This window comes from Eptatretus burgeri, chromosome 5 (assembly GCF_056783735.1).
Source record: "Eptatretus burgeri isolate ZD-2024b chromosome 5, Ebu_testis_v1, whole genome shotgun sequence".
NCBI classification, from domain to species: domain Eukaryota; kingdom Metazoa; phylum Chordata; class Myxini; order Myxiniformes; family Myxinidae; genus Eptatretus; species Eptatretus burgeri.
In genome coordinates this window covers 24040566-24054596 of record NC_140965.1, presented here as the reverse complement: position 1 = coordinate 24054596, position 14031 = coordinate 24040566, and the positions used below count along the sequence as shown (strand labels likewise).

The following is a 14031-nucleotide window of genomic DNA, read 5'->3' as shown; positions in this document are numbered from 1 at the left end:
ATAGCTCCCTTACTTTTCGTGAAAAACACCGTGTGATGTCGTACCGTACACGAATGAATGCTAGGATACGGACAACCAGTTCAACGTCCTTCTGATGGATGCCGCACACACTGATGCCTGTGAAACACCAGGGTGACGGTTTACAGCTGGGTTGGGATGCAAACCCAGGCTAAGTGGGCATACATTTGGAGATCTACCTATTCTCGCAGCCTGTGCAATCGATCCCGACTTGTTGGAGAAGATGCAGATATCAGGCTTTCATTTTTGTAATAAGCCTGTCTCAACAACATCCTTAACTGAAAGAAGATAATTTGATTTGGTTGAGACATGTACATTTTTGTGGCTGATTCTGCCATACTGTACAGATAGTACTCTGTTTTCTAGCCACTCCCTGACACCTATTCTTAGAGGGTACTCCAGGGCTGACAGGATGGCTTGGAGGTATGCACACTCGACTCTAAACCGTCGAGCCTGGGTTCGAATCTTGACCTCACTAAAATTGTCATCTCACTAAAAAAGTCTTGCAGGCAGGGTGGGCCATCAAATGATCAATGTGCATGCCGTCCCTCGATGGACCTTAAACTACGAGTCCCATCCGTCGGAATTCGTTAGTGGACGTTAAAGATTCCACGATGTCCTTCACGAACAGCAGGCGAAACTTAACACCAGCACCCTGAACAAATTCCTGCCCTTACCTATACAGGGCACTGCATTCGCGGCACAGACGTGCTCAGCCTTGTGCTGTTACGAAAGAGAAGAAGAAGAAGGGAGCACTCGACAAAACTTTAAATCAAAGTGGAGGACATTGGTTGCCATAGATTTCTTTACATGAAGAACAATCTTGCAGAGGTAGAAGTTTCTGCACCCGATGTGGGCACTTTCAAAAAAATGTTTGAGAGTTGTGCCAACTATGGCTGACGACGTCATATGTGATAAGTGACGTAAATAAAAAAATTCACTGCATTTTCTTTATCTTTCGCTTTGTTTTTTTCATTATGCCTATCCATCCATTTGCGTTCATTCACATGACATTTTACTGTTGATGGTCTGTGTGGCTCGTATTTCATGCAGATTTCTGATGGCTGCTCTATAGTCTTCACTTTGCGCAGGTTGGCTGGCTTTGGAACCAGAAGGAAATGGAATTTTAAAAACATGGGTAAGAAATGTGTAGATTATAAAAACAACAACAAAAATTTATTTTGTGATGTAAAAAGAAGAAGTCCTTTCTTTCAAACTTCTAGGTCTCACTATCTGTCATGATCTTTCCTGGGAAAGCCACATTTCAAACCTCGCCTGCAAAGCCAGTCACAGACTGGGAATCCTCCGTCGTGCAGTCTTTCCTTGGCCCACCTGAGCTCCTGACCACTTACAAAGCTTTTGTCCGCAGCCTGATGGAGTACCGCTCTCCCCTCTGGGCTGGTGATCCTGCCTCTCACCTTTCTCGGCTTCACGCTGTGGAAACCAAAGCATTTCGGATCATTGGCAACTCCTGCAATGAGGCTGAGTCTTTGGGCCTCTCATTCAATCACCGCAAGTTGGTCGGTGGTCTTTCTGTCTTCTACCGTGTCCTCTCTAGCCTCCCCCCCCCCCGCTCTCTCTGCGATTTGTCCCCACCACATTTCCGCAGGGCGCTCAAGGTCCGCCAACAACCCCCTTCTGGTAAAACTACCAAAATCACGAATTAGTGCTCACCTTCATTCTTTCATTCCTCTTTTTCCCCGCCTTTGGAATAAACTCCCTCACTCTATTCAATCCCATTATTCCCTCCAGGCCTTCAAAACAGCTGTTCACCACCACCTCTTGTCATTCCCCATCCAAATCCTCGATCTTTTCTACCCCCGTTAATCCACCCAAACCCACCTCCTTCAAATTCCTTGCTTTCCTTCCTGAAAGTCCCTGTAATGTCCATCTTCTATTCCCCATGTTCCCCACCCCAACCCTCTCCCTTCCACAGATCTAATGTCTCTGTTTCCCACTGTTTTGTCCTTCTCACTGCAGCCCATCTTGTCTCATGCCCCCTTTGCTGTGCGTTGTGTGTTAGCTCTTATACGAGCCTCGACAAGGGATACAAAAAAAAATTAAAAAAAAGAACATAATACTCGTATAAATCCCTCTTCTCGCCCCCCGATATTGAGCTGTCAAACAACGCCATGATGGTGTAGTTGGCAACTGTACTTTCGCCGTTGATTCCGGATTTGTTTGCGGCCCTCGATTGTTATGCATTGTATATTTTCTTTTAATTCGGTGTATATTTTATTTTAGTCTGTACACGTAATTTGTGATTAGGAAGTACTATCAATAACTGCTGAAAGGAAGGAAGCAAGTGAGAAGTAGCGACGCCGAGATGGCCGCGGTTTTTGACATCGATCTTAGCGATCTCAACGACACGGAGATCGAGCAGTCGCTGTCTGACGAGGAAGGAGGAACGGTATTGCCTTGCCTTGCCTTGCCTTGTATTCGCATTTCCTCGTCTAATGATGCTCCAGTTAACCGAACTTGCTCACCATTTCCCATTTTCTCCCACTTCGTCCCCTCTCCCGTGTCATCATCATCACCTCAATTGTCGGATTTATTTAATTTACTTATCTATCACTCATTAACTTTACTGATAAGTTCGACTCCATGTTATCGTGAAGCCTCTCTCTGCACTTGTCACTTTCTTATTGATCCACGTTATAAAGACAACATCAAACCAATATTTTAGGAAATTGTCGTTTTATCTACATATATACTTTTCAGTCGATGTGTGAATGCTTTTCCTGAATGATAACGTCTACCTTATGATCGACAAAACGTCTTGAGAAATCTCATTATGTCCATCGTGACTCGTGTGTAATGCTCATGCAAGAGCTTGTCGTGTATTAAATAAAGTGTTTTTGCTCTTTATGCATTCCCTTTGTTCCGAATGTATTACAAACCCTATGTAACATGTATTGCATGAATTACTGTGGTGTAGGATACGAGGGATAAATCGCAATAATATTTGAGAATGGAACTTCGAAGGTCAGAGCATCAGGGGGCAGGAAAACACAAATATCAAATCCCAATTTGTATTACTTAGGTCATTTCCCCTAAGATCAGTGCAGAGCGGCATGGGAAGTTAGGTTATTACCCCCCCCCCAACTCTGGGGCAGAGCACCCCTGGAAGTTGGGTCATTTCCCACCAACCCTAGGGCAGAGCACCCCTGGAAGTTGGGTCATTTCCCACCAACCCGAGGGCAGAGCACCCCTGGAAGTTGGGTCATTTCCCACCAACCCTAGGGCAGAGCACCCCTGGAAGTTGGGTCATTTCCCCCAAGTTCAGGGCAGAGCGGCAGGGGAAGTGAGGTTATTTCCTCCGAAGTTCAGAACAAAGCGGCCCGGGAAGTTGTGTCATTTTCCCCAAGTTCAGGGCAGATCGCCCCAGGAAGTTCGGTCATTTTTCCCCAATTCTTGGGCAGAGAACACCTGGAAGTTGGGTAATTTCCCCCCACTCTGGGGCACAGCATCCCTGGAAGTTCAGTCATTTCCCTTAAGTTCAGGGCAGAGCGCTCTGGGAAGTGAGGTTATTTCCCCCAAATTCAGAACAAAGCAGCCCGGGAAGTTGGGTCATTTTCCCCAAGTTCAGGGCAGATCGCCCCAGGAGGTTCGGTCATTTTCTCCCAATTCCTGGGCAGAGAACCCTAGAAGCAAGGTCATTTCACCCAAGTTCAGGGCAGAGCGGCCTGGGAAGTTAGGTCATTTCCTCCTAGTTCAGGGAAGTGATGTCATTTTCCCTCCAAACGTAGAGCACAGCCCCCAGGAAGTTAAGTAATTTCCCCCAGGTTCAGGGCGGAGCCCCCAGGAAGTTAGGTAATTTCTCCAGGTTCAGGGCGGAACCCCCAGGAAGTTAGGTAATTTCTCCCAAGTTCAGGGCAGAGCCCCCAGGAAGTTAGGTAATTTCTCCCAAGTTCAGGGCAGAGCCCCCAGGAAGTTAGGTAATTTTCCCCAAGTTCAGGGCAGAGCCCCAGGAAGTTAGGTAATTTTCCCAAAGTTCAGTACAGAGCAGCCTGGGAAGTGAGGTGATGCACCCCAGGAAAGTTGGTAATTTCCCCAAAGTTTGGGGTAGCGCGCCCTGGGAAGTTCGGTCATTACCCATCAACTCCAGGGCAGAGCACCCCTGGAAGGTCAGGTATGGGAGCATGTGCCAGAACAGCGCGTCGCTGCGTCCACTTTCCGCCGGTACTCCCGGGGCCTCCGTCTGGCCATCCCCCAGACAGATGCCAGGCCCATCCTCATCTCCTTGAGATGATGGTCAATCTGCTGCAACCATGAGGCACGTGGTCGGCCCACTGGCCTCCTCCACTCATGAGACTCCCTCGCTGAGAGAATCTGGTGAGCAGGATCAGCGTCAGGAAAACGAGCCACATGTCCATACAGCCGCAGCTGACGCTCACGGACTATGCAGGTAACAAATCTCATCCGAGTCTCTCTCAGCAAAAGCTCGTTGGACACAAAATCCGACCAGCGATAGCCAAGGATTCTCCGAAGAGACCTGGTACCAAAGGAATTAAGTCTCCGTCTCAGATCCTTGGTCAGAGTCCAAGTCTCGCACCCATAGAGCAAGACTGGAAGTACCAAAGACCTGAAGACTCGGACTTTCGTCCTCCCGCACAGGTACCGGCAGCGCCACACCCCATGATCCAGTGAATCCATGACTCGCAGCCAGCAGAGACATGAATATCACTGCCAAGGTAAGTGAATCTCTCCACGACCTCAACATCCTCACCACAAACAGACACAGACAGGACAGCAGCATCCAAGATGTCACCGAAAGCCTGGATCTGAGTTTTGACCCAAGAAACCCGTAATCCCAACGGCTCCGACTCCTCATTCAGCATCTCAAGGGCCCCCAAGAGGATGTCGAAAGTCTCTGCAAAGATGACTGCATCATCCGCAAAATCAAGGTCCGAGATCTTGACATTGCCAAACGATGCACCGCAACTTGATCTCTCCGACATCCTCCCTAAAATCCAGTCCATACAAGTGCTGAAAAGTGTGGGGGCAAGTACACATCCCTGACGAACTCCAGTAACAACTGGAAATAAGTCAGAGATGGTACCACCACACTTCACAACACTCTCAGTACCAGAGTAGAGTTCAGACATCAGATCGATCAGTTTCGGTGGCACCCCACAAAGACCAAGAATCCTCCAGAGGACATCCCGATTCACTGAATCGAACGCTTTACAGAGATCAAGATAGGCTGCAAGCAGCCCCTGCCGAAACTCTCGTCTGCGTTCGGTGAGGAAACGAAGTGCAAGGATACGGTCAATCGTTGACCTCTTTGGTGTAAAGCCTGACTGCTCTGGACGCTGGTGCTCAAGCAGATGGTGGCGAACACTATCAAGAATTATCCGAGCAAAGACCTTGCCCGGCACTGAGAGCAGCGTCACCCCTCGGTAGTTGTTGCAGTCTTGGCGATCACCCTTCCCTTTCCAGAGAGGGACAACAAGGCCCCTCTTCCACTCAGTTGGGATGATGCCTGTGTTCCAGGCAGAGCACAAAACTGCATGCAACGACACGAGTGCAGCATTTCCAGCAGCCTTGAGAAGTTCAGCATGGATGCCACAGATCCCTGGAGCTTTGTCCCGTTTCAACTGGTTCACCGCAGCCCGTGTTTCCACAAGCGAAGGTGGACCACAGTTGATTCGAGGGTCAGCAACAGGGATTGTAACACCCTTGACGTCCAACTCGACAGCTGGGGGATCAGCCTGGTACAACCGCTCAAAGTAAGCGGGCCTTCACTTCAGACTCCTCTGTCAAGAGCCTACCACTCTCTGCTCGAACTGCAGTGCTCCGAGGGATGGGCTTGGATGAACGTAATGCGCGAATTCCCCTGTAAGCGGGACGAGAATCACCTGTCCACAGGTGATGCTCTACCCCCTCACAGATTCCTCGCACATAGGCCTCCTTGCCCACCCTCGGTGCACGTACAGTTTTACGCCTCAGCTCCCTGAACAGCTCAGCTCTGCCAATCAGCCTGGCCCTGCGACTCTGGTCAATGTTATCCAGTGTCCCTTGAGAGACAAAATTCTTCTTTGCCCTGCGGTGAGCTCCAAGGCATCCACCGGCAACATCAAGGACGGTGGTCTTGAAGGCGCTCCACAACTCTTCAGGACCCCACAAAGCACCCAGACCCCCCAAGTGTCCACTCGGCCTGTTCACAAACTCCTCAGCTACTCTCTCATCCCTGAGCTTGGCAACATCCAGCCTAGGCTGGGATGGAACCATTCTCCAGGATTTAAGGTGCAGCTTTAGAGTTGCTACAACAAGCCTGTGGTCAGTATTGAGGAACTGAGCACTCCGGTAGACCCTGCAGTTCTGGATCATCCTCCAACGACCGTCAATGAGGACATGGTCAATCTCCTTTGCCACACCGCCAGCGTTGGAATACCAAGTCCAGCGATGAGCTTGTGGGTGCTGAAACCATGAACCAGCCACCCTAAGTCCATGACTTCTTGCAAAGTCAAGGAACTTAGTGCTATTCTAGTTCATAGTTCCTGACCCATGGGGACCAACACACACCTCATAACCATCCCTATCAGTTCCAGTTGATGCATTGAAATCCCCCAAGACTAGAAGTGTATCTCGTCTGGGGCACTGATCAACCACAGACTCGAGTGTGGCGTAGAATGCATCCTTCACGCTAAGATCACTCGCCTCAGTCGGAGCATCAACAGAGACCAGGGAAATGACACCTAAGGAGTGACGAATCCTTAATCTCATAATACGCTCGTTGACCGGTGTTACCTCAATTGTCATTGGGGTCAGCTTATTGGACACAGCTACAGCAACTCCTTGGGTATGGTAACCATCAGAGCGACCAGACCTATAGTAGGTGTAACCACCCACCATTATCTCTCCGCAATCCGGTCTCCGAACCTCAGAGAGAGCTGCAATCCCGATGTCCAAACGCTTGAGCTCAGATGATAACAGAGACAGGTGATCATCCTCTCTTAGGGATAGGACATTCCAGGCACCCACCCGAAGGGACCGCCTCAGGTTAACCCAAGGAGACCGCCGTCTGGTGGATGACACCTCAGCACCACTCCGACACACTCTCCCGCAATCTGACCCAGGGATGTTACCCCGTGGTTTCCCTCCTTTCATCAAAGATTGGGGGTCCCGAAGGCTTTGCCCCAATCCCGTCATCCGGTGAGCTGCCCTGCGAAGGGAAGCTGCGCAGGAGGTACTCCCACGGAGTGAGTTTTCAGATTTTTTTTTTTTGCGTTTTTGCGTTTTGCGGAATGAAGCGTTTTACGGTGGCCGGAGTGCAAATCCTGCCACCAACCTCCTAATAAGAAGTAACCCAACTGCAGGAGGACGTCCGCAGACACAGTTTGGCACTAGATATAGATGGCCGTTGGCTCACAAGGAGCTCCTCCGCCCTTTGACAGGTTTTGTTTTTAAACCTGCTGGGTGTCCATATCCAAACACCCATATCCAAACTTCCAAACACCCCTGGAAGTGGTCATTTCCCCCCCCCAAGTTCAGGGCAGAACGGCCCGGAAAGTGAGGTAATTTCCCCCAATTTCAGAGCAAAGCAGCCTGGGAAGTTAGGTAATTTCCCCAATGTTTGGGGCAGAGCACCCTGGGAAGTTCATTCATTTCCCTCAAATTTAGGGCAGACTGCCTTGCGAAGTTAGGTCATTCCCCCTAAGTCCAGGGCAGAGCGGCAGGGGAAGTTAGGTCATTTCCCCCAAGTTCAGTGCAGAGCACCCCCTGGAAGTTCGGTCATTTCCCTCCAACTCTGGGGCAGAGCACCCCTGGAAGTGGTCATTTCTCAAGTTCAGAGCAGAGCGTCTCGCGAAGTTTGGTCATTTCCCTCAAGTTCAGGGCATAGCGGCTCAGGAAGTTAGGAAATTTCTCCCAAGTTCAGAGTAAACTGCCCCATGAAGTTCAGTCATTTCCCTCAAATTCAGGGCAGGCGGCCTTGCGAAGTTTGGTCATTCCCCCCAATTTCAGAGCAGAGTGGCCAGGGAAGTGAGGTTATTTTCCCCAAGTTCAGAGCAAAGTGGCCCAGGAAGTTGGGTCATTTCCCCAAATTCAGAACAAAGCAGCCCGGGAAGTTAGGTAATTTCTCCCAAGTTCAGGGCAGAGTGCCTCACGAAGTTAGGTTATTCCTCCCCAAGATCAGGGTAGAGCGGCCCGGGAAGTGAGGTAATTTTCCCATAGTTCTGTGCAGAGTGCCCCTGGAAGTTTGGTCATTTCCTCCCAAGGTTGGGGTATAGTGGCCTGGGAAGTTAGGTCATTTCTCCCAAGTTCAGAGGCTGTCTCTGGAGTTGTCTTGTGTAGTTGTCTGGTTGTGTGTGCATGATTTGTATTCCAGATCTTCCACGAATCATAGAACCTGAAAAAAAAAAATTTTTTTTGAAAAAGAAAAAATGGGAGTGAACACATTTTTAGTGACGGTCCATCGTCTTTCCGTGAGTCTGTCAGTAAACACTTGCAACTTCTCTGAAACTACACACACAATTTTGATGAAACTTGAAACTTCGATGAAACACACGATTTCGATTAAAGGCTTTATCATGCAGTATGTACCAAACAAACTTTGTTCACAGCATTTAAAAAAAAAAATCGCACCCTAAGGGGTTTTATGGGGGGTTGTCCCCCAAAAGCGGTATCTGCTTTCTTCTGAGAAACTACACACAATTCCGGTGAAGCTTGACCACAACCTTCATTACCCATGATGTACCAGTTTGTTCATGACATTTAAAAATATAAAAATCCTTAGGTATTTAATCATAATCATAATCATTTCGGTTTATTGAGAATGTCAAACACTGGACAAGGCAGTCCGAAGACTGATATTTGTCAAGTTTACAATAATAAAACAAACGTACAAATATATTGTTGCAGGCCGGGGGGTCGGGTGAGAAGACCACCAGGGGAGGAAGCTATATCGGGTTCCCACCAGACTCCACGGAATTGCAGGCCGTCGCACACGGATAATTCTGTGACACGGCGGGTCGCCAACCGACCGTGAACGCCAATAACAACCACGTGACTTAGGGTCTTCCGTCTAGTTCATCCGGTTACCTAAAAAATAATTACATGATCTAATTACCGGGGGACACGCCCTCGGTACGCCTTGCCGAACCAGATCACTTTACCGGATTAGATGCAGCTGAGCGACACTGCCAAGCACATACCGGCTAAAAGGAACGGATAGTTGGGAATAAAGGCCCGGCTAGATTAGGATATGGACCACGCTGGATCAATGAAAGAAAAGGCAAAAAAGAACTGGGAACATTTCTACGAAAGGATTTATTGCAGGCAGGCGAGGAAAGATACATGTGGCACAGTGAATGTTGTTTATGTGTGTAAGCAGAGATAGGAAGAAAAGTGTGGTGTGACAATAATACAAGCAACTGACTAAAGCAGACACAGTGCAGAGTTATCCCGATGTAATTCTTTTACACTCTTAACTTGAACGAGGACAGGCACCACGACACACACACACACACACACACACACACACACACACACACACACACACACACACACACACACACACACAAACACACACACACCCGTGAAGAGAAGTTAATGAGGAGAGATGAGGCTATAACGGTCTCTCAATACCTTGCAAAATTGACCAACTGTGCCACCAGTACGTTTTGTGGGGATGCTCCGCAGAGTGATGCCTCCCTGACAGCTGGCGCGTCGTCTCCTGCTTTGTGGCACTTCGTGCAGCTAAGTGTCGATCCAGAGAATGGGGCGTGACTGTCAGGCGTGAAGGAAGGACCTTGGGTGGAGTCAGAAACCAGTGGGTGGAGAAAGGCGGAGTCAAAAGCGAGTGGGTTCAGTGGCAGACAGGATCAGGTGGATGGGTGGATGGGTTGAGTCAGCAGCAAGTCGGTGAAGAAGGACGGAGTCAGCAGCGAGCTGGTGAAGAAGGGTGGAGTCAGCAGGCGAATGGGCGGATTGTCAATCCCAGGCCAGACAGAGAGCAGGACGAGCCGACAGGAACCAGGAGCGATGTGCAGAGAGGGAAAACCACCAGCAAACGGGGAGCACTCGAACGGCCCCGCGACCCGTCCCTTTATAGACCTTGTGATGCAGGGTGGGGCGACGACCCGAAGCGATGTCGTCACCCGAATCGGGCGCTCTGGTTGGGCCCCGGCCAGCACACGGCCCAGCCATGATGGCCGGAAGCGGCTCCACTTTACATCCGGCAAGATGATTCCAAGCTGCGGAATCGTCTCGCTCCAAACACCGTGACACAAATTGCCCTGCACCGCACTCCCGACCCGTGCCCCGGCGGTCAGCGCCGGTCAACGCGCTGCCTGTCTGTAGGCCATGCGGCCCGAGCCGTTCAGCACGCCTCTGCCTGGCAGCAGCCTCACCGGGTGGAGAGGCGGGAAGACGTCCGCCGTCCGTGGGAGACACCCACTGCCACGGTGGTCAGCAAAGACCGATGGTAAGATGCTATGGTAAACCCATGCGCAGACCCAAACAAGATGTATGCACTTCGTGCCCCACTCTGTGTACGATAATAAATAACCCCCGGGATGTGCGTGGGTTCGCCGCCATTGAGCATGCGGTTATTTATCAAAAGCGCTCGTGTGCGCGGTGCCAGCCCTGATCTGTGTTAGGAATTGAGGGAAAAGATTTGATATAATTACAAGATGTAGGGTTGGGTTGAAAAACGTATAGATACAAGTATTAGATGGAGATTCGGATTGAAAAAGAAGATAGATATTATTGGATGGAGATTCAGATTGAAAAAGAATGCGCCGCGTGCGTAATGTACGGCGTTGGCATTTGGTGTGTTGTTTTTCCATGGCTGTCCTTCGCTTGGACCCATTATCACAGCGAAGTTTTCTTCAGGTGACTGTCCGAGGGCAGTGCCTTCTGTCATTCGCGAGGACCCCTATTCCCCCCGAGCATGGCATTCATACAGCAGCGCCGTCGTGTTGGTTGTGCTTCCTATCTATTCCACTCAGTGGGTGGAAATTACCGCTGTGCTGCACATGTTCTGTGCAGCGTGGGCGTTTGGTGTTTTGTTCCTTTTGGTCTTCTGTGAGGATGCATTCTTATGTGAAGGGCACGGCCGTAGCTTTTACAGGTGGCCGCGGCTTGGATTTATCTCAGGAATAGAGGAAAAGAATAGGAATGAAGTCAGAGATATAATCAGACCGAACTATGAGATTCACACACGCACTGTCCTGTTTGACCCATGAGACAAGAAGGAAGGGACTATCTGTATGTATATTAATGAAATAACTGGGGACCACTGTAGGATGGATGCCATTGCGTTAGAGGGATGTGGTTCCCAGAACCTTAACAATGTGTGTGTGTGTGTATGTATATGTATATGTATATATATATATATGTGTATATATATATATATATATATATTTATATATATATGTATATATATATATATATATATATATATATATATTTTGCGTTAAAACAAATGTATGGAATGCAAATTAGCAAGAAAGCAGAAATAGACATTTAAAATTGCAACAAAAGGTGTCCAGGCTCGGAGTCCCCACATCTCAAAGCTCATTCAGCCAGGGCACACACAGCGCTGGCATCAGCGATGAGATCACCTGCACTGTATCCACAAACGGCAAGCAGGTCCTCTGAATGCTCAGGGTGCACAGAGCGAGCACTGTTGCGGTCCATGCACCTAGGCCCCGCAAACTGGCCGTAGGAATGAACCTGCAGACGCAGAGCAGCAGGAACTTCCGGCCCAGAACCCGGGAGCATTCAAACATTAACATGAGACCGAGTGCGTCCCGCTCCAGCATCCAGAGCACTTTGTTCGCCCCGATGGCAAGCTCACTCCGAGTGCTGCTGCATGAGCTACACCTGCTCGGCTGCTCTTCCCCTTGGCCCACGGTTGTCGTACCGCCATTCTCCCTCCGCCACCACACGACTCCACCACTCAGACGAGTTGGACTGGCCCCGACAAAGCGATGCCGCGGTCAGGACCATGTTCAACAGATCGGTCACAGCTTCGGCAATAAACCCAGAGAGACTCGGACCACATGGCTTGGAACAGCTCGTCAAGCGAGATGCGTGCTTGAGCACAGCCGCCAGATGCTCTGCATGCCATGTCCTCAACAGGAGGCCATGACAAAGCGTCTACCATGCGGCGACCTATGGAACAAACCCAGAAGTGTAAGTGACGCAACAACGTCATCATGGCGCTAATCAGCTGCCAACGTGCTGCCGAAGTTTATTTACCCCTTACCACTTGGAAGTTTAATTTTCTTCTCTGTTATATATTTTGTGGGTTATCCACCAGTGGTTTCATCGTTTTCTTATCCAGCCACTACCAGGTGAGTGGTATTGCTTCTCCGGGGGTATTGCCCCTATTTTTAGTGCAAGATTGGAGTTATCGTTTTTTAATCAAGATGGCTGTGTTGACCATTCCTACATCATTTTTCCTGCCGCACTCGAGGTCGTCGTACCACCATTTAATTAATCACATTTGCAGCTCAGATCCAAATGTTCTTTAGACATTTCAGACAACTCTTCAGGATATTAAATATAGTTCCTCCTGGTGTATGTGTGAGGAAGAAAAATGCTTTGTGTGTCATCTATTTGTGTGAGTATTGCAACACCAGAATTTCTTGAGTTATTGTCAGACTATTCCTTATAAAGTTTTTCCTGCAATCCATTTGTAAATTTCGAATTTGGATTATGAGGTACCATTCTCCCAAATATCCTCTATCCTAATCTATATCTATCGCCGGACTCAACATTAACGGCTGTTTGACTGTCTGTCTGGGACAGGCAATTTTGTCCGTCAGATAATGAAAACATCAATAAACCTGTACGAAGGGACAGGTCAATTTTACCACCTGGAAGTTTAATAAACTGGACATATCTTAACCTCAACTGTAGTTATTTTTCAATCGATGGGGAGGAAATTTCTGCTTCATTGCTCCTCTGAGTCGAGTGTGTCATAAATATGGCGTCACCATTAACCAGTGTATCCTTGGAAATGATGTCACTTACCCCAACCACAATGCCTGTTTGATGTCAAGTCCGGTATCGTCTTGTGCATTTGATGGCGTGTGTAAGTGATTTGTGTACTCGGCTTCACGATGAGCCTTCGACCCTATATTTTAATAACTCTCAGTGATTTTTAGCGACTGAGGATTATTTTAGATCTGACCAACCCTGCATACCAGCGAAAACTTCAAAGAAATATAATGGTATTGTCCCACATGCTCATAGCACAAGACCTGCTATATTGATTTGTAATGCTGTTGCCAAAACAACAGGTTCACCTGACATGCGGCAGGACAGCTCATTGACAATTGAAATAAACATGTCTTTCCACTGAACAATAAACAATATAACCACGTCCTGTTTTTGTTAGGATTTTATCACTTATAAACTTTAAAAAAAACTTAAATTAATGGCTTAGCAACAGTAGTGTAGAGGCAGTGTGTACGCTGCACCCATCACCATTGAGATAACCTTTCGTATTTCATTTGCCATCTTCAGTAATTCCCATGTGTTGGATGAAAATGGCACAGAAAACTATCAGTGACTTATTTGGTGGAAAGAACAGTGGAAGTGCGAAGCATGCAAAAAGTGAAGAGAGGAAAGAGATACTTAAAACAGTTTGTGGCATGCTCAAGAAACTTCACAAGCATTTCCACTATTTACCGAAAGCATTGCACGATTACAGAGCGCTGTTCGATGTTTTGAAACCAGCTCGTCTTGGTACAAGATGGGTACCGCATATTATAAGAACACTGGGAATACTCGTAGATCGTCGTGTTGTTCTATATTAGCACTTTGAGTGTCCAAGCCAGAGTGATCCACTGCTGATGTGAAGGGATGAGCAGTTTTCATTGCCAAAAAACTCAAAGACTTTCAGATTGTGCACTTCACGCATTTTCTGAAAGAGGTGTTGAATGCTATATCAGTACTGCAATCTTGGTATCTCAGGCTCAGAACAACTGCAGCTGATTTACTTTGTGTGCTTGAAACAACAAACCTGTTGTTGATGGCCCTTTCTCAGCAGCCTAT

At 48.3% G+C, this 14031-nt stretch overlaps 1 protein-coding gene, 1 long non-coding RNA gene and 1 pseudogene across 3 annotated transcripts in view; 1 reads left to right on the top strand and 2 right to left on the bottom strand.

The window, feature by feature from the left end:
• LOC147026073 (uncharacterized) overlaps window positions 1–14031 on the bottom strand; it is a 390674-nt gene that overhangs the window by 304164 nt on the left and 72479 nt on the right. The gene's annotated exons all lie outside the window — the stretch shown is intronic.
• The window catches only part of LOC147026074 (ribosomal protein S6 kinase beta-1-like), a 75593-nt gene continuing 63775 nt past the window's right edge, over window positions 2214–14031 (top strand). The window contains exon 1 of one of the 2 annotated variants that reach the window (XR_015058107.1): window positions 2214–2428. Coding sequence is in view for 1 of the 2 variants with exons in the window: in XM_085881109.1 (XP_085737235.1) it covers window positions 2345–2428 (84 nt within the window). In the remaining variant the exon portion in view is untranslated. The remainder of the gene's footprint in view (window positions 2429–14031) is intronic. The other variant, XM_085881109.1, reaches the window with a different exon arrangement.
• Window positions 11446–13451, bottom strand: LOC147026075 (uncharacterized; annotated as a pseudogene).